Source organism: Macrobrachium rosenbergii, chromosome 55 (genome assembly GCF_040412425.1).
Source record: "Macrobrachium rosenbergii isolate ZJJX-2024 chromosome 55, ASM4041242v1, whole genome shotgun sequence".
Taxonomy (NCBI): Eukaryota; Metazoa; Arthropoda; class Malacostraca; order Decapoda; family Palaemonidae; genus Macrobrachium; species Macrobrachium rosenbergii.
This window is the reverse complement of record NC_089795.1, coordinates 41885268-41907767: the sequence shown is the minus strand read 5'-3', so window position 1 is coordinate 41907767 and position 22500 is coordinate 41885268. Positions and strand designations below refer to the sequence as shown.

Sequence of the window (22500 nt, the reverse complement as noted above, 5' to 3'; positions counted from 1 at the left end):
ATATAATTTATTATTATTATATAATATATATATCTAGAGAGAGAGAGAGAACTGAGGCAATTAATGCGGTCTTGAGTTTTCTGTTGAACCAGTTGCTGTTACAAAAAATACGTACAATAGTCTTCAGTACACACAAAATTTGATCGGCTCTGTCTGTTATTTATTGTCTTATAATGAAGTCACACTACGCGGAGCATAGCTTCTTGAAACAAGCTTTGCGCAGAAAAGCTAATTCTGGAAACATAGAGGAATGAGTAAAGTTCTTGGATTAGATGTTGATCTTATAAATATATTGTCATTATCAGCCAATAGTAAATTGCTTAATTTTTGTGTTTATAGACCTTGTTGTGTCTTATGACTCCCCTCGTTATTAATTCCCATTTTTAGTTTTCTGAAAAGAAAATTATTGCGCCGGCTTTGTCTGTCCGTCTGCCCCCCCCCCCCTTTTTTTTTTTTGTCTGCCCTCAGATCTTAAAAACTGCTGAGGCTAGAGGGCTGCAAATTGGTATGTTGATCATCCACCCTCCAGTCATCAAACATACCGAATTGCAGCCCAATAGTCTGAGTAGTTTTCATTTTATTTAAGGTTAAAGTTAGCCATAATCGCGCTTCTGGTAACGATATAGGATAGACCACCACCGGGCCATGGTTAAAGTTTCAAGGGCCGCGGCTTGATTATACGCTGTACAGAAAACTCGATTGAGCCGAAGAAACTTCGGCGCATATTTTTACTTTTTTATTATTTCACCTGTGTATCAGGTAGAAAAGACATTAGGTGGCCTGTTTCATCGGACTCGGAATTAAAAGAAAATTCAATTATTAAATTCCACATCGTTTCCGTAGCTCTGTGGATAACATTCACATAGACACTGACCCTTGTATAATGATTTAGAATGACTTGATCCGAATTTCTAGACGGTACGTAACGTCACTGGGTCTGGATTTACTGTCTTCCAGCCTGGGGTCAGCCTCTCGGAATACTTTTCTCTATATAAGTAAGCGGAATGAACTTAAACTTTCTTCGGTCTGGTGGATGGTATGCGTTTCGACTCTCTCTTACATTGCCGTCAATTATTAATAAATTCGACTCCATCTTATATTACCGCAAAATTATTAAGCAGTCTCAAGAAAGTGGTCAGCTTCTGTTATGAAAATAGAATTAATAATCAGTGCAGTTGTTATTGGTAAATCCGATGTAAATGAGATACCAGTAGTTTTCATGGTAGTTGGATTACAATAATAATAATAATAATAATAATAATATAATAATAATAATAATAATAATAGTAATAGTATAGTATAACAATAATAATAAGAAGAAGAAAATCAAAAAGTATTAAGATATATGAGAGGAAAGGCAACAAATTAAAACACATTTATATTTCTTCTGGAATAATGTGCTTATAACTTAAGTAAAGGACTAAAACGTTTATTATTATTATTATTATTATTATTATTATTATTATTATTATTATTATTATTATTATTATTATTATTTCAAAAAATAACATTGATTTTTAGTAAATTATTATATTATTATTAATATTATTTATATTATTTATTATTATTATTATTATTATTGTTGTTGTTATTATTATTATTATTAAATATTATTATTATTTCAAAAAATAATAAATTAATTTTTAATAAATTATCATTATTAAATATTTATTTTATTTTTATTATTATTATTATTATTATTATTATTATTATTATTATTATTATTATTATTGTTATTAGCAACTAAAAAAGGATAAAATGCCTTTGAAAAAAATATAAATATATATATAAATATAAACCCTGCCATGCGAACTGGCCGTTAAGCACACGGACAAGTTTATGCGATGTTTTATGGCTTCCTATGAAAAATCCGTCCTTTTATTAGGCCATAAGGATCGTAATGGCTTTAAAAATGTAGAGATCGCCCCGAGGCGCTTTCGATACACCAGTCTTAAGCCGGGTTTTATGGCTTCCATTTCTCTGGGCTCTTAGTGAGCCATTTATAGGTTTTAGAGAAAAAATGGGTTTCTCTCTTGGGATTTTTTTTTTATTTGGATTTTGATTCTATGGACAAAAGATCAGGTTTGGATGTAGGGTTAATGTCATTTGTTTTGTTAAAGAATGTAAATAAGTAGATATATTATTATTATTGTTATTATTATTATTATTATTATTATTGTTATTATTATTATTATTATTATTATTATTCAGAAGATGAAGCCTATTCGTATGGAACAAGGCCAAAGGGGCCATTGACCTGAAATTCAAGCTTCAAAAGAATATTGGGTGCATTCGAACGACGTAACAAAAGTTAATGGGAAATAAAGAAAAAAGAATTCAGTTATTAGAAAAACAGATATATTAACAAATAAATAGATGAAAATATAAATGTAAACAAATAAATAATTTGACGAACGTCACTGACACTTGCAACAGGCAGGCTTCGGGAATCAAAGCTAAGGGTAACGGGTCCCAGTGAGGCTTGAGGGTCGCCGGAGGAGGAGGAGGTTGTAAAAGCGCTGCTTTGTAAAGAAATTTGTGTAGAGTTCTGTTTTTTTTTTTTTTTTTTTTTTTTTTTTTTTTTTTTTAGAATCCACTTCCTTTTTTTTTTCTACATAGTGCAGGGGTTGATGCTTTTCTTTTATCCTCATATATATATATATATATATATATATACGCTCTGTATTTGTTTCTTTGGCACGTGTATCCGAACCCTGATGAGGTGTGGAAATACATGAAAGCGCTTGTTCAAGTTTTTTCATTTCACTCTTCTCTGGCTGATTGCATATATATATATAATATATATATATATATATATATATATATATATATATATATATATATATATATATATATATATATATATATATATATATATATATATATATATATATATATATACTATACTTATATGCATGTGTGTGTGTGTACAAATACATACAAATATATGTACATTATATATTATACATTTGTACACTGTGTTTGTGTGTATATATATATATACATATACATATTTTTTTTATTTATTATAGATTGAGCACCAGATAATTCATTTCCTCACGGTATCATAGTAGCACTTCCAGCAATTTTGTCGTAGTCTGACTCATCTAAAGAGAAACTGTAATCTCCCGGAGCATTTAGGTATCCTCCGGCAGTAATAAGTATCGCACCCGAAATTCTTAGGAAAATGACGATTCCTGGAGAGAGAGAGAGAGAGAGAGAGAGAGAGAGAGAGAGAGAGATTGGTGTTGTTTATCGTCATTTACCATGGAAACGGATTTATTGATGAAAGACATGTCGAGATTCAGGAGAAGAAGAATAAAAGTATAAATGTACATATATATATATATATATATATATATATATATATATATATATATATATATATATATATATATATATATATATATATATATATATATATATATATATATATATATATATATATATATATATATATATATATATATATATATATTTAATTATATATATACATATGTAGGCTATATATTGTATATGTATACATACAGACATACATATCTTTATATATTTTTTTATTTTAATGTTCAACGATTCTCTTTCACTTTTCTGTTCATGTCAGTGTCACTTTTCAGTCTTGCAAGACCGATATTGGTGTTGTAGTTAGTGAAGCCTCGTGCCAGAAATGATCGCCTAGCATTGACTGTCATTATTTTTGACGTTGCAGCATCAACAATCAAACATCGCTAAATTCATTTGGCGATGTTGGTTTGGTTTTTAGTTTTCAAAATATTAAGTGATAAATTTTTGGGGGCTGCGTATTTCTGGATACTACTCAGTACAATTTTGATTACTAACAACCATTTGCCACTCAGCATCCCGTTCGACTGAAGAAGAAGAAGAAAAAATTAATCAGCACGAGAACTAAACAAGCATGAAACGATACGTGCTTGTTATTTCCTTACAATCATGAACAGGGAACGCAGTTTCTACGCTTCTGACGTCTTGGTCGTTAGGATGAGAATGCCATCCAGCTCGGTCGCTAGTTGCGCTTAGAGTATATTTGAAAGTGAAGTTTGATTGGACATTGAGTGCCCCTGATTGTCCTACCTCTGGCATCCCATCTTTTTTTTTTTTTTACAAAGGCGTGGTAGCTGGAGTGGCTTTTGTTCAGATATTCTAACTCTGTGTGTTAGATTCTACTTCAAAAAGAATTGGTAGTCGCATTTACAGTGTCACGCAAACGTACAAACACTCAGTGTGAATTTCTCAAAATACTACGGATGTTACGATGCATTTCTTTAATAAAGTAAACCATGTGTTACTGGGTGTATGTACCGGATGTTCAAAAATTTCCTCTTGTTCGCGAACAAAGTGTGTTTTCTTGGATAAAAAACAACAGAAGTTGCTGTCACGTTAATGCTTTAGATCCCGAATCAAGGATGAACGAACGATGCATTAAAATTCCGCATTAATAGCTGATCAATTATATATATATATATATATATATATATATATATATATATATATATATATTTTATAGTATATATTACATATGTGTGTGTATGTGTATATATATATATATATATACAATATATATATATATATATATATATATATATATATATATATAGATAGATAGATAGATAGATACACACTAGTAATACACTGCTTATATACAATCCTGTCTCTCAGATCCAGATAAAAAAGAAGAATATCATTTGAACAGCTGGAACTTCGTATTTTTCCCAGTATCAAAAAGACTCGTAATGAAAGCAATGCTACTGCTGTTCGAGGCTTTGATGGTGACGATGATGATGATGATGATGGTGACGGTGAAAGATTTTGTTGTTGCTACAGTGAACGTATTTTCCATAGGGTGGCAGACTTCACTTTTTAGTAATAAATGTTTTTCTTAGGCTAAGAAACGTTTTCATTTGTTCCATCACTATACTTTGTGCAAAATAATAACGTTTTGAATGTAAGATATGAGTTTGTTTTACGTTGTATGGGAAACGCTAACATGATGAAATAAATATTATTGTAATAATAATAAAAGAAGTTCCCGTTTTGTGCAGATACATATATTTTTCATTGGGTAAAAGGCGTTATATTTAATGGAAGGTGATATACATTTCTGTTTAGACATATGTATTACTATCACACAGGGGTTCCCAAACTGGGGTACATGTACCCTCAGGGGTACATTTGCACGTTTCAGGGGGTACATTTGGTCTGAAGAAAATAATTACTACTGTACAATACATGGTGTTGTAATCTGCACTCAGATTGCACTTTTCTCAATTTCCTCGTGTTGATTAGCACAACTTTTATTTAAATTTATTGGGAGTAAGGTAATACCATTTGTTTTTTACTATTATAAACTTCACACGGCTGTATCTGAGTTTTGTTTATTAATGTTTTGGATCATAATAAAAAGGTATGTGTTGTATGTGCTGGATCAAAATATAAATTACCTTAGTAATTGCTTTATTTCTGTTATCACCATTTAAGATACCTATGTAATCTACACATGCAGACTCCATAAATTTAAAATATCAAAATATTAAAATGTTCTTTTTTAAAATTAAGCTTAATTTTTAATGTTAGGGGTACATGGGAACCTATAAAAAAGCCCAAGGGGTACCAAGGAACAAAAAGTTTGGGAACCTCTGACATATACTTTACAAATATGTATATATATTCACATATACATATATATGTACAGTATGTATGTATGTATGTATAAAACGCGTGTCATTTCATTGCAAGAAAAGATTTCCGTAGAGTGAAAAGCTTTTTTTTTGGCAACAAATATATTTACATAAAATGATAAGCATTGTTATTGACAATAAAGACATTTACCTCACAATGTCGAACTCTTTTGAAGCAATATGCTCTCTACAAGATAAAAACAAATTTGTCCCAAAAATATATTATTTTTGCATTTGGAATGACAAAGGTTTTTTACATTACAATATTTTTAGCAGGAACAACTGTTTTTTCGGTTGTAGTAAATATATTTTTTTCTGAAATGACACGTTTTTGCATTGAATATATTCTCTGTTAAATGAAGGATGAAAAAGGTCAGGAGACAGACTGAGAAGAGAGAGCACTGAGAGAGAGAGAGAGAGACGGGGGAGGGGTAACTCTGCATACGTAAAAATACAAGACATGAACGATTAAGAAAAAACCAGGCGTATAGTCTTTGGGTAGAAGTAAGTGAAATGGCAGCAGAGAGAGAGAGAGAGAGAGAGAGAAGCGGCTTCAGTTCGATTTGAAACATCAAAATGTCAGCATTCTCACACTATCCACAAAACAAAAGAGAAACGCCGAAAATACTCTGTCCTTTGCAAGAGCGTCAGTAGAGGATTTCTAAAGACTTAAAAATACCTTTCCAACGAAGAGAATTAACGAGAGAGAGAGAGAGAGAGAGAGAGAGTGAGGAGAGATCTAATGTAGCTTTTTCCAGAGAGATGAGAGACTATTCTGAATGTTTGTGTAACTGGAGAGATCTAATATAGCTTTTCCATATTGAGATGGAGACTAGTCATTACTGATGCAGGGAAACTAGCGGTAGTCATTTTAATGACCTTTGTTCAAAGTCTGCAGATTCTTGACCAAAAAAGTAATAATTATTTTTAAGAAAAATTATAAAGAAATTTTACTGCAATTAGCTATATATTTTCGACTTTATATATATATATATATATATATATATATATATATATATATATATATATATATATATATATATATATATATATATATATATATATATATATGCACTCGACTGTGTGCATAATAGTATGCATGTAGACAGGTAGGTAGGTAGATGGATATTAAAAAATTAAAATTCTGAAAACTTTCTGTTATGTGAATTCACCTTCATTACAACGGCTACCTGGTGTATATGGAATGACAGTTGGTATGTTTTGTCTACCTAGTTCCCCTATGATAATGCTAATTTAATTGAGAGAGAGAGAGAGAGAGAGAGAGAGAGAGAGCTGTATAGGGCAAAGTGCTTTTACTATTGCAACCAGATGGAGCGGCACAGTCTGCGTGAGAAATGGGAGCATGTGTTCATTTTGGGTATTGGCCCTCGTAGGAGTGCTTCTTCAGGAGCGTGGACGGACGGCAGGCCGAGGAAGTCCTCATCCTCATTCTCTCTTGCCGTAATGAGATTCACCCCAAGAGGAAAGCAGAAGACGTCTGCTTCAGGAGAGAACCTCGTCAGGAGAAATATATATACAGTTACTTTCTTCACAACGGGTCTGTAATGTCTGGCTCTTCGTTGGGTGACAATGTCGGAAAAATGAGACTCGCGGAATGGTCATCTATTCATTTGGGCCCTTAGCGGGTTAGCCGTCGGTTAGCTCACGCCGTCTCAGTTTCTTCGTCCCCTCATTTAATTCCTTTTACTGTACCTTCGTTCATATTGGTTTCTTCCGTCTTTCTTTCCACCCTCTCCTAATAATTTGAAACTCAAAAGTTTTCCTCCTGTTACACCTTTCAAAACAGTTTTATTCTCATTAAGATAGCCTAAATTTTATATTCAGTTTCTTTTCATTTAAATTGGTTTGAATGCCTCATATATCAAGACAAAGACAAAAGAGATATCAATATAAAGACAATACAGAGAAATATGCTAATGGCAAATAAGCAGGGAGTTATTGAAAATTAACATAGGCGCAAATTTCAAACTAAGAAAATCGCTAAGACATCATAAATAGAAAAAGGAAAGTAAAAACAGAAGATAAGAATTGCTCATCTCAACTTTGCATGAACATAAGAAAAAGTGTCAAACTCTCAAGAATAAAAACAAAACTAATTTAAGGAAAATTTCAGTGACATTTTGAGATGGGAGCAGGTGGCGTCAGCAAATATTTTAATTAATCAACTAATCAATACATTCGTTGTGTACATAATGAAAAGTTTACGAGTAATGCCACGCATAACCATTTAATCATTCAACGTATTCACACAGAACCTTCCCCGAGAAAGTAATTATAAAGGACATACTTCCTTGCGCATATATTTCTTTTTAAATATTTGTATCTATCTATTCACGCACATGTAGATAGATATAGATATGTGTATAGATATAGATATATATAATATATATGTGTGTGTGTGTAGATAGATAGATAGATAGATAGATAGATAGATACAGATATTTAAAAGGAAATTGTAAGACCATGATATACTTTTCATTTTGCAAGTATTTCTCTAGGCCTATTCCGCCAAATATATCATTGCTAACCATAATTCACTTTTGTCATTGCAAGTACTCCTGTAGGCCTATCCCTCCAAACATAATACCGTTGCAATACGGCAACTCATAAAGCCTTTCTGTGGACTGTCCGCGGCTACTGACTGCTGCTGTGTTAGGCCTACGGTAAGACATACGACACGTCTGGACACATGTAGGCTCCTTTGCCTCCCTAATGTAACAACATCACGGTATTCCAAGATGCTCTCTAAGCCTTACCTTACCTTGCCCACAAAGTCCGACCTTGGGGAATGGAATTTGTTTTTTTCCTACTTTTGTTCGAGAAAATAAAACACCCAGCGGGGCGCGAGTTTGTGATATAGGTAGGTCTCGGGAGAGATATTTGGAACTAAAGGATCTAAACGAAAGTAGAGGGGCCTTTGATAACGCACGCTACGACTCATGCTGCTGGCAATGTAGTCAGTTCCACGGAGCTCTGTATGTTTGTATATATATATATATATATATATATATATATATATATATATATATATATATATATATATATATATATATATATATATATATACATACAGCAGAGGGCGCCAGCAGGAGACGTCTTGCAGCATTTCATCATTTATTTGACAACGCTTCGAGGCCAAGCCGCATCATCAGTCAGGCTGAAACATACAAATATTAAATAATATAAAATCGGCTCGACTAATTTTAATTATAAAAGTTAGTTTATTTAAAAAGAAACTAAAAAACTAAAAGTGAAATGCTAAGTACCTCTCACGGAATAGGAGGGAGGACGAGTGGCAGTGACAAGATACGTAAGTTAAAAGTAAGTTGATGCCAAGAAGATAGAGGTGGGGGTCGTTTGACTGTTTAACTCTGGAACTACTTGTTTAATAAAAAGTGTGACTATATATATAATATATATATATATATATATATATATATATATATATATATATATATATACAGTATATGCATACATATATACTGTAAGCTATACCGTCACAATGATCACATGACTAAATGTACTGCAAGAGACAGAAGAAAATGACAAAAAAGCACTTTCTTATATTTAATATACTCTTTGTCAGGGTACTGCACCCTTAAGAAGTGGCTATTCAGTACACAAAGCGCTAGGTACTTAAACCTTTTATTATTTCCTTTTTCTCTTGCAAAAAAATATTTATATATACAGTATATATATATATATATATATATATATATATATATATACTGTATATATGTGTGTGTGTGGTGTAAAAGGATTCTCAATGGATCCTTATAGATATTAATGATTTTATCATAGCTTGGTTTGGGATTGATTAATGAGATTGGGAAGGGGAGGAGGCTGTACTTTCTGGGAAAAAAATGAATTTTAAAATGGAATGGAACCGAATAGTTTTGTGGCTTTAATGAAAATCTGACGTGACAATTCATGAAGGCAGTGGAGTGGAGAAAGGCATTAGAGGGAGAACTTCGACAGGGAGAGGAAGATGCAGCGGTGTGTGGCCCTTGGGAAAATGCCAACGAAAATTTTTTTGTCATTTTTTCTGTTACTAAAATGTACCCTTAATATATTAAACCACAGTCACGAGGATTTTTTGTCACTTTTATCACTGAATGGTACCCTTGAAATGTTAAGCCACAGACACTTTCATTTTTTGTAATTTTTTTTTACTGAAAGGTACCTTAATAGGTTAATCAACAGACACGATTATTTTTTGTCATTTTTATCGCTGAATTGTACCCTTAAAACAGTCATCCACAGCCATGATCATTTTTTGTCATTTTTTGTACTGAAAGGTACCCTTAATTGGTTAATCCACCGACACGGTCATTTTTATTTTCATTTTTATCACTGAATGGTACCCTTAATATATTAATCCACAGACTTGATAATTTTTTGTCATGTTTGTCACTGAATGGTACCCTTAATATATTAGTCCACAGACGCGATAATTCTTGCCATTTTTATCACTGAATGCTACCCTCAATATATTAATCCACAGAACGATAATTTTTTGTCATTTTTGTTACTGAAAGGTACCCTTAATATGTTAATCCACTGACACGTTAATTTTTTATCTGTCACTGAATTGTACCCTTAATACATTATTCCGCAAACATGATCATTTTTTTGTCTCTTATATATTATTCCACATACATGATAATTTTTCGTCGTTTTTATCACTGAATGGTACCCTTAATGTATTAATTCACAGATAGGATCATTTTACGTCATTTTTATTAGTGAAGTACTTCAGTACTTTAGTCCAAAGACCGAATTACAGAGTTTCCAGATTTATATTCAGACTAATAAGACATTTGTGTCCAGTTTTTGTGCATGTGTGTGTATGTCTGTGTCGGGTAGATTCAATGAAGATTTAGTACATTTTGAGGTGGGTCCATATCTAAATGCAATTTTTCTTTACGGGATAAGCTTCGAATGCTTTTTAATTTCATGTAAGTTTATCCCATTATTATTATTATTATTATTATTATTATTATTATTATTATTATTATTATTATTATTATTATTATTATTATTAGTAAAAATACTCTCAGTAGCATGAGTCTTCAAATGAAGATATAAATTCACAGTTATGTAAATGTGCATATATGTAAGGATAGATCTGTACAGAGAGAGCTCTCGGGAATCTGTTCGATTTCCCTGTTCACATTTATATAACTGTGGATTTGTTTCTCCATTATTATTATTATTATTATTATTATTATTATTATTATTATTATTATTATTATTATTATTATTATTATTTTTTCTCCTCCCCCCTACAGAATTTGGAAGACAAAGAGAGGAAGCAATCCGCCCACAAAGACTTCCTAGCCAGAGAACAGCGGTTTCTAAGGCGGCGGCTGGAGTCTCTCAGCCACCACTTCGTTCCCCACCTCGATATGGAAATGATGGGCAAGCGACGATCCGTCTCGGAGAGTTCGTCCCATTCCTCTTCATCATCTTCTTCGTCATCATCGTCCTCGTCTACCTCAGAATCAGGTAAGGAGGGGCCTGGGCGGTCTGCAGTCTTCTCTCTCTCCCTCTCTCTCTCTCTCTCGTTTACCTCAAAATCAGGTAAGGAGGGGCCTGGAGAGTTTGCGATCCTATCTCTCTCTCTCTCTCTCTCTCTCTCTCTCTCTCTCTCTCTCTCTCTCTCTCTCTTATACTTCAGAATCAGGTAAGGAGGGGACCTGGACTTCTCTCTCTCTCTCTCTCTCTCTCTCTCTCTCTCTCTCTCTCTCTCTCTCTCTCTCTCTCTCTCTCAAATGCCTCAGAACCACGTAATTATTTTTTGTCTTGTCTCCTGGTAAGTTCAGTGACTGAAACGGGAGGTCTTGGGTTGGATTGTAGACAAACGATGTGACCAGCATTTAGGTGTAATACTACTCAGTTTGCTTGGAGTTATGTCTTAGCTGCAACTAAAATATGAATTAGTTTACCTAGTGCAGTTGTGGAATCTTCTGATCTCCAAATATTTAAGCGAGGAGTAAATTCATTCTTGCTCTCTGCTGCTGACGTCTTCTGAATTCAGATGTATCGGTTTTATTATCTGCTCTGTCATTTATTTATTTACCACCTCTTCCTATAACTTCTCTCTCTATGCAGGCTGATTTCCCTTTGATTTCCCTTTGGAGCCCTCTTGGGTTTATAGTCTGTTGACTCTGTCCACAAACTTTTTTAGCTGAAGATTTCAAGAAAGAAAAAATGAGGGAAAAATTATCTGAGGATGTCCCCTTTCAATAAATTGGGTTTCTGCTGGCCTAGTCAGTGAATAGGGTAGTGACGGTGGTCAGTCGACTGTTTTGGGGCTGTAGTCCTTGATGGAGAGAGAGAGAGAGAGAGAGAGAGAGAGAGATTGGTAATAAAAAAAGCAGAGGTTATGCACTGTCTCAAAATACAATACCCATCAATTTCAATTTGAACTTTACCGAGGTAATTCTTGACCCTCACTGAAAAGGGATCGGTCATGATTCTCTCTCTCTCTCATTAATTGGTTTCGATTAAAATACTTTGAGAAATGTCTTTGTTATTGAATATATGTAAATATGGTCAGCTGATATTTAATTAATTGTGTTTGAAACCCAGAGAGAGAGAGAAAGAGGTACACTAAATAACTTGCAAAGGAAATAAATGAGAGAAATACAGTATATCAAAGTACCTTACGCAAAACAAGCCTGAAAGAGAGAGAGAGAAGAGAGAGAGAGAGAAGGCGTGTTATCTAGTAACGAAGCTTATCTGGGTTTCGCCGGATCCCTCGAGGTTCTAAAACCAGCAGCCACTCCCCTCCCCTCCCCCTTCTCATTTCCCCACCCCTCCTCAGTCCTTCCTTGGTTGCAGTCTAAGACTGTCCTTTTATCACACACACAGACACCTCACTCCTCCTCCTCCTCCTCCTCCTCCTCCAACCTCTTTGGGCCTCAGCTCCTTGCCACGGTAATTAAGTCCTTGGATTAACTTCAGTGTCTATTTTGAAGACGTTAATCAAAGTCATTCTTGATGTATTCCGTCTACTCCGTTAATTTATATTCCTTTATTGGAACTGGGATGTGTTTGCTATCCCCTTGCATTTCTCCTTCAGGGCTGCCACCCGCCTCAGTCGAGTAACAACTGGATGCATTATTGTTCTCTTGTTCTCATTATATATATATATATATATATATATATATATATATATATATATATATATATATATATATATATATATATATATATATATATATATATATATATATATATATATATATATACTGTATATATATACAGTGTATATATATATATATATGTCACTTTGCTATTTTCACATTCATGTTACTTTAGTTATCTTCTATCTTTTTCATGCATACGTAATGCGTTCTGTGATTCTTATGCTTATTCATTACGAGATACATGTACTGGGAAAAATAATAGAGAGAGTAATTTTAATCATGATTATCATCGTAATTCTGATGGGTGTTTGCTTAGGAATGCGTTTACATTAAAAATAATAATAATAATAATAAGAAGCGTTTCATTTCAGTGTGTAGAAACGTAATAAAAAAAATGATCGTAAAATTGCTTCATAAAACTCTTAAATAAAAAAGAGAAAAAGAACGTTAGCGTATACTTTGTCACAAGCAGTGACACGTTCCAATTGCAAGTTTTGTGTCCTGTTTGTCCCACTTTTTTCTTTCTTTCTTTTTTTGTGGGGGTTTTACGTAAAGTGTGGTTACACGCGAATTGAACTTTACGACGGGACGACGTTATTTCCCTGGGAGCTCGTTGAAAGTCTTCGCTCGAATGACCTTGCTTGCCCTCTCCCGCTGGATATTTGCATAATACTTTTTTTTTCCTCGAGTTTCTCCCCCTTCCTCAATGAACGGTCGGGGAATTTGAGAGAAGGGAGATTGAGAGGTAACTGATTTCTTGTTACGAAAACGTGAGTTGCTTGTGGTTGAGTCGATGGGAATTCTCTCTCTCTCTCTCTCTCTCTCTCTCTCTCTCTCTCTCTCTCTCTCTCTCTCTCTCTCTCTCTCTCTTCGTCGGTTTGAGGTGCATATTTGGATTTTGTGATTATCATTTTGTTTGAAAGGTTTCATAAAGGTTTCTCGTAATATATATATATATATATATATATATATATATATATATATATATATATATATATATATATATATATAGGATGTTTCTTGTTACATTTGGTGTTATTTTGGCCTCGATGATAAATAGATTATATATATATATATATATATATATTATATATATATATATATATATATATATATATATATATATATGCATATATGTATACATGCACACACGTATATATAGATATAGATTAAATTATGTATATATATATATGCATATATATATATATATATATATATATATATATAGAGAGAGAGAGAGAGAGAGAGAGAGAGAGAGAGAGTGAGAGAGCTTCTCACACTTGCACAGAATATCAGTGTTTTATTGATGATATGAAACTGATAAGAAACGTGTTAAAACAAAAATACAAGAATATAATGAAAATTTAATGTGACAACACTATCAGAGATTTGTCCCGTCTGTGTTAGTGTTCAGAATTACCAGCCAATCCCTTGTACTTCCCTATTTCCTTCAGTACTGGCGATGCAAGGATCGTCCGGGTTGCCATAGTTGCAACTGAAACGCAAGTGGTGACAGCAGTTGTGGGATGATGATGTTTGTTTGTTTCCATTTAGTTGCTAAAGATGTTTTGAGTTTGGATTTTATTTTATCGTAGAATTTGACTCTATATTCAGTTTTGACCTTGGATTTTATTTTATCGTCGAATTTTACTCTATATACAGTTTTTGTATAATTTTACTCTGTATTCAGTTTTGACCTTGGGTTTTATTTTATTGCATAATTTTACTCTGTATTCAGTTTTGACCTTGGATTTTATTTTTTTGTATAATTTTACTCTATATTCAGTTTTTGACCTTGGATTTTATTTTATTGTATAATTTTACTCCATTTTCAGTTTTTGACCTTGGATTTTATTTTATTGTATATTTTACTCTATATTCAGTTTTTTACCTTGGATTTTATTTTATAGTATAATTTTACTCTGTATGCAGTTTGGACCTTGGATTTTATTTTATTATAAGGGAGCTGGGGATTTGGTACGATACATGTACATTCGCTACCGGGATCTAAGCGATGTCAGGCAGGGGAGCCGATCGAGACTACGGTCTACCCCAAAAGCCAAATCAAAGTCCTTCGAAGAAGGCATCGTGCTTACCCCATACAAAAAATGGGAAAAAGCACTTTAAAAGAAGAAGAATATGATTTTACTCTGTATTCAGTTTTGACCTTGGGTTTTATTTTATTGTATAATTTTATTGCATAATTTTACTGTGTGGTTCAGTAGGCTACTGTTTCGTCTGCCGTTTCAGGAGAAACTCTAGTAACTCTTTTTACATGTGTGTGTCTGTGTCTGTGTCTTGTGTGCAGGTGTGTATGTAAGTATACCAGGTGAAAGTATTTCCCAGAGGACCATCTTTCCTCTTCCGTTGAGTAACATATTCTCGACAATGATTCTGGCCACTAAATTCCAGAGAATTTATTTTGTATCGTTATTTAACTTATCTACCAAATGCTACTGTTATTAAGATTATCTGCATTCCTTGCTACTATCTTTAATGGCTGTTTAAATGATTTTTAGCACGGTCTGGATGATCTTATTCTGTATATTAAAAAGTGAGCCTTGCCACAGTCATAAAAGCAACGTTACAAATGACCCACTTGACCTGAAATATGACCTGATAGAATAGAAACCCGTCTTATAATTTTGGAGATGTCCCTTGGATTTTGGGAACAGGGTCCAGGTTTCTTGCGCCCATGATTCAGAGTAAAGTTTGTTGGTTTTTTTGTTTAGCTTTTTGATAAATACAGAAAAGAGCTTTTGAAGATCATGAATTACGATCTCCCTTCCCGATGGCTTTGGTGGAATGGTTGGCGTTTGGTAGAATGTCTCTCGTGGTTTGTTGGTCAGGTGGTTTCGTGATGTTTATGCTATTTTCATATAATTCAAAGACCTGTGGAACCGCTGGCATATGCCCTTGTCCGGTGGAAATTGTAGAAACATTCAAGTGAAGTGTGATTTGCGCTTTGCCTTTTACATTTGTTGAGCAACCCGATCGATGATTGAGCGTCCACAAAGTTGGCCTTGACTGTGGTTCTTGAAAATCAATTCTTGTCCACTGTCATGCCCAAATAAAAGAGTGGGAATTAACATTTAAGGAAGCTGCAGTGCAAAAGTATACCTTAGTTTAACCAGACCACTGAGCTGATTAACAGCTCTCCTAGGGTTGGCCCGAAGGATTAGACTTATTTTACGTGGCTAACAACCAATTGGTTACCTAGCAACGGGACCTACAGCTTATTGTGGAATCCGAACCACATTATAGCGAGAAATGAATTTCTATCACCAGAAATAAATTCCTCTAATTCTTCATTGGCCGGCCGGAGACTCGAACGCCGGCCCAGCAGAGCGCTAGCCGAGAACTATACCAACGAGGTGCAGCCTCTAACATATTTTAACCATGATGATCTTTCCAAAACGATAAACCTGCCACAACGTGGATCGCTAGGAAGGTAATTTTTTTCAGAAAAGATAACGCATTAAGTTAGAAGTGGTGGTCTCCAATTGGTGGGAAAATAAGTAAGTGGTTTTGTCTAGATTTTCCGACACATCTTTATTTTAGTTACATGCTTGCTAATTTAGAATGATTTCGGTTGATTAAATGTGATTTTTCGTACGTGAAAAATTATAGGTTATTTATATATATATATATATATATATATATATATATATATATATATATATATATATATATATATATAGAGAGAGAGAGAGAGAGAGAGAGAGAGAGAGAGAGAGAGAGAGAGAGAGAGTACCATTTGCTTTCAAGTGAACTGGTGGGTAGTCAGGCCGGAAGCAGTCGACGGAATATAGCAGGTGAGCTGAGACTTGCCCAATATATATATATATATATATATATATATATATATATATATATATATATATATATATATATATATATGTGTGTGTGTGTGTGTGTGTGTGTGTGTGTGTACGCGCACAATTTCAGGCACCATGAAATAGAAGGAAAACCCACACCCGGTTTTCCTTGACCAAACCACAGAAAGATTTTAATTCCGTCGGAAGAGCGAGGCTAAAGAAAAACGAGATTCCACCCGCAAAGCCAGTATATTTCCACACACACACACGCACACACACACAATGGCGTCCGTTCATTTAATTCTTGGGGACTGGTCATCGGGGTCCTATTATCCCCATGAAAAGTCATGTTCAGAGGGTCCCCCCCCTCACCCTGTCCCTCGTCTCCTTGGGGGGGGCGGGGTTAGGTAAGGTGGAGGGTTCTCTTTTTAAAAGGCATCTCTTTGTGAGGGTGTTTCTCGGTGTTTGTGTCCATGTCTTCCTTTTTGGTCACCTCTGCCATTAACGAAATTGGATGTTGGTTCCCTCGGTGTTGGATTTTCTCTCGCGGCTGCGGAAGATGTTGTTAGCTTTATTTCCTTCCCCCTTTTTTTCTTATCTCTTTCCTTCTCTCTTTCTTTCTTTCATCCGTCCCTTTTTTAGTGGGTCGTTCTGCCCGTGCAAGCTTGCTATGACTTTTATGTCCATCTTTCTTGTATCCCTTTGCATGTGTATTTTGATGTATTTTTTTATATCTCAGTCGTTAATAACACATATGTACACACACACACACACACACACACACACACACACATATATATATATATATATATATATATATATATATATATATATATATATATATATATATATACACATATATACATACATACATATACCCTTTTCCTTTTATTTTTAAATTTCTCATATGCATTATTCAAGCCGAAAACTTTATGTACACAGCTCTACCAACACTGTCCTTCCCCTGTCAATTTTTAAGTCACCTATCTTTGTTTTTTCATTTAAACTTTACCATACACCTTCCTTAATATACGAAGTAACTTTATATTCACTTCATTCCTACAGTCGCTCCCATCACCTTCGGGGTCCCTTTGAAACCTTTCCCTCTTTCAGGCACACCTTAAAACATCCCGGCCAGCCACGCAGTACAATATCACCACTGTACCGCAACATCAATCTTGCAGTCTGATCAACACCCGGTGTCTCTCCATTCTTCAGCCTCTTAATTACCATCCTTACGTCCTCTACATTCACTTCAATCAGCGTTATCAAACCTTAACTATCTCCTTTCATTCCTACAGCATTCAGCTGTTCCTCGTTCTTGTCATTCACCTTCAATAAGTCTTTTAAAATACTCCCCTCCCTCGACTCGGGAATGCCTTTTCTCAGACATCATCTCACTATTAACATTTTCTGTTCCGAGAACCCTTTTATTCATTAACCTTTCTGGAGTTACTTACCTTCAGAATAAGTTCGCCCTAAAGTTCTTGCTTACCTTCGTCCCCCTATTTTTGTCAATGGCATTCTTTTGATCTCTCACTCTCTTCTTGACTACCGTATGCATCCTCCTGACTGATTATCCATCAGAGAGTCTCTCTCTCTCTCTCTCTCTCTCTCTCTCTCTCTCTCTCTCTCTCTCTCTCTCTCTCTCTCTCTCTCGTTTCCTTATCTCACCACTTACTGTTATTATTTCGTCTTCCTACTGTCATTTACTCCGCTATCATCCTTAATCTTTGTACATAAGAACAGCGTGTAGAAATCTTATTGAAGAAAACATTCCTGTGATGTAGCTTTTAAATTCGAGCAGTGCCGTAATTTCTGCTCGTGAATCGAGGATGAACCCATATCTTCAACATTTTCCATAATCTCACATATTGCTTATTTTATCCCAAAATAATTAATCTGATTCTGATCTTGATTTTTTTTTCTTGCTTCCGAAATATGAAAATTTTTAGTTAATTTTATAATGATTGTACTTTCAGGTTCGTTAGTAAATTCAAGATGGGCTTGTAACATTTTATGTATTATATGTATACTATATATATACAGTATATATATATATATGTGTGTGTGTGTGTGTGTGTGTGCAGTCTTTTTTGGAGCTGACGATATCACTGAAGCCGTTCGTGGTTAGCAGAAACTCATGCTCGGTATCGTCCATAGTTGAAAATGATATTGGCTGTGGATATTTTCTGCCATCTCAAAAAAGAATATTGTGTTAAAAATTCATTTGTGTGATCCTTGAAGGATTAAGCTAGTGTTACTAGGGACATCTTCCATTAGAGATTAAAATAAGTATTAAAGTAATTATTAGTAATCTGTGTACTTCTGAAACAAACCTGTAAGGGTATTGATTCGTCGATTTTGTTGCAGTTTTCCATCGCCTACTTCCTCTGTTACTTCATTTTTCATTTCTCTCTCCTCTTTCATTATCTATCCCCTTCAGTTCATGTTTTATACATTTTCCTTCGTATTTTTAACTCTCTGCACCTGTGTCTACTTCCCTTTCCCTTCGTATCTTTACATCCCACCTTTTTCCCTTTTTTATTCATTTTCTGTTCCTGCTTTTTCTTCTCCTTCTCCTATCCCTGAGGCTGAGGATTTCTTGGAAACCAAAGGTGAAGTATTCACGATAACCTCTTGAAGCCTTCTTTGGAGATTCTGGAGATGTGGGAACGCGCGCGTCTGCCCGCGCGCAAATATGTTCAATATGCCGGGGTGTTCCGCGTGTGCTGTGTTCATGTTGGTCTTCATTTTGTAGAGAGGCTTTTAATTATTATTATTATTATTATTATTATTATTATTATTATTATTATTATTATATATATATATATATATATATATATATATATATGTGTGTGTGTGTGTGTGTGTATATATATATATATATATGTACATATAGATATATGTACATTCATAAGTAATGTAATTATAAGATGTATATATATATATATATATATATTTATTGTATGTATATTTTATGCGTGAATAATATATATTTATATATATATATATATATATATATATATATATATATATATATATATATATATATATATATATATATATATATATATATATATATATATATATATATGAGCCTCGATGGCTCAGTCGGTTACAGCAGCAGCTTCGGACTTCGTAGAGGTCTGTGGCGCGGGTTCAATCCGCAAGCCGGCTGATCAGAGAGGCAGACACTTTGCTATCCGTGTAGACATCCCGGGATTATATATGTAATCAACGGATAGGTTTGCTTAAAAAGCAAATGGATGTTACAGACTAAATACACACACAAAACAAAGCCACTACAACACCTTCTAAAAACATAACAAACATCTCACACGTCTCGAACTCTCGCCATACCCGCGCAATAACTTCTCGCTGCTGGGAAGAAAGGGCGTTGGGTCTGGTATGATACATGAAACATACGTACCGGGGTCTAAGCGATGTCAGGCAGGGCAGCCGATCGAGACCACAGGTCTACCCCAAAGCCAAATCAAAAGTCCTTCAAAGAAGGCATCGTGCTTACCCCATACAAAATGGGAATAAAAGCACGTTAAAAAAAAAAAGAAGAAGAATATATATATATATATATATATATATATATATATATATATATATATATATATATATATATATATATATATATATATATATATATATATATATATTGTCATGATCCTAGATCTTATTGGGTTCTTGGTACTTTCAGGTTCTTTTTCTTAATTATTAATCCGTATTAGTAAGAATAATTGGTAGGACACTCTGCCAGACAACAAGCAGTTCAATGCAGTGTCTCAGAAAGAGGAGGTTAAGAATATACAAGGAGAAAACAGTTACTTTAAACCTAAAAGATGCTCCGCTTGAAAACTGGAACGAGTGAGGAAAACACTCGCAACAACAACACACAATCAAAACTACTATTCGCCCTGCTTACTTTTCCCCAACAGATAAATAAAAAGGAATAAGTAAAAGGTAGAAAGCAACAATTACACCTGGGAATAAATTACCCTAACACGATAGGAAAAGCATCAGAAAAGAAATATCCTTAAGCCTAATAAGAACTATTTGCCAAGACAGTTGCAAAATAACATACTTTTAACATGAACATTTCCATAACTGAAGACTCATAAATATACACAGTGATAAATTGTCTCTTTACAAATAAACACGTGGAATGCAACAGTAGAGCGTCGTCCTTAAATTCACTAATGACACTCAGTACGGCGTCCGCTGAACATCCATAAGAAGGTAGGGAAGATTAAAACACCCATCAAATTGATCTTACTCTTTTCTTCGGCGTTGGGAGGCCCGTAACGGCCCCAGAATACTAGCAGGCTGAAGGTGAGGCAGAAGGCAGACGCAATTACACCACACGGGACACTCGGCAGGGCCCAGGGGAAATGTTTGGTATAAGGGGTAGTATCAGGTAGGCGCCGATAGAGCACACGGTTCACAAGGTGACAGAGGAGTTGGCACCACCACCAGACGTCGCAATAGTGCCTCAATACATACAAAGCTTGAGAATCTGCCTTCAGAAGCAAAAAGTGCCAGACAACCTCTAAAGCGGGACCGCTGACACACTAGTTTGGAAACGTCACCCAAAAACTCCACAACACTTGCAGGAAGAGCCGGCAGCGGGCGACAAAGAACCAGACCATCCCCAACAAGCGTGAAAATAATCATAAAAAAAGAGAAACATTCTTACATTAGTGATGTGTCTATTCAAATACAACTACCGTTGAGGGGAGGTGAAAGAACTGAGTCCAACCTTCAAGCATCACCGAAATAAAGGAAATAAACAAAATTTAACAAAACTTTAAAAAAATACTTTACTGTAAATAAATGGGTCTACAAGAAATAAACTTATATTACTTTCATTACCAATACATAATATATATATGTATGTATGTATGTATATATATATATATATATATATATATATATATATATATATATATATATATATATATATATATATATATATATATATATATGTATATGTATGTATGTATGTATGTATGTATGTTTTGTTGTACATTTGTGCGTTATACGTATTTGTGTACTTTGTATACTGTATAACTACGAGAAGCTGAAAACATTACAGACAAATAGGTAAAGTTGTTGAATCACCGCCATTTTTGCAAGGTATATATTTATATAATGTCACAGGTAAACCTTCTCCTGATTTTCTTCCGCTTAAACAAAGTTGACACCTACTGACTTCGTCACTTATGCAGAGCATTTTACTGAAAAATAATAAAAAAAATGTTTAACTCACATCAACAAGAAATGTTATCTGGCAGCTTTGTTACGTTCTCTTGAATAGATTTCTTTCCTCTAATTTAAGCACAGGAAATCCCCCTCTGCTTCCGTTTATTCTCTCTCTCTCTCTCTCTCTCTCTCTCTCTCTCTCTCTCTCTCTCTCAATTTGACCTCCACTTTCTTTTCTTGCTTTTTAGGATGAGGTTTTCTTTTAAGTTAAATTCAGATACCTTCGGTATTAAACTAAGTGTCGTTTTCAACCTCTTCATCACCGAGTACCCCCTTCATTCGACCTCTGACCTGTGCCAGCGTTAACCTGATAGTGGGTGCAGTATAGCTGAAAAATTATAAATTAATATTATTTTAGGGTAAACGGTAGCCAGTGGGTACAACCAACTGATTTAGATTGTAGTTAAATCATTAGCATCTTACTCAATTTCAGTGTTTCTCTCGAACTTCAGAATAAAAAATCACAGCACTAAATTGTCTAGGATTGCATAAGCCCGTTCCCCATCTCCTCTCACCCAGATTTTTTATATTTATATTTAT

At 34.2% G+C, this 22500-nt stretch overlaps 1 protein-coding gene across 3 annotated transcripts in view; it reads left to right on the top strand.

Annotated features, from left to right (window-relative positions):
• The window catches only part of LOC136835180 (max dimerization protein 1-like), a 672429-nt gene that overhangs the window by 630394 nt on the left and 19535 nt on the right, over positions 1-22500 (top strand). For all 3 annotated transcript variants that reach the window (XM_067098401.1, XM_067098400.1, XM_067098402.1), the window contains exon 5: positions 11006-11222. In XM_067098401.1, coding sequence (XP_066954502.1) covers positions 11006-11222 — 217 coding nt within the window. The remainder of the gene's footprint in view (positions 1-11005; positions 11223-22500) is intronic.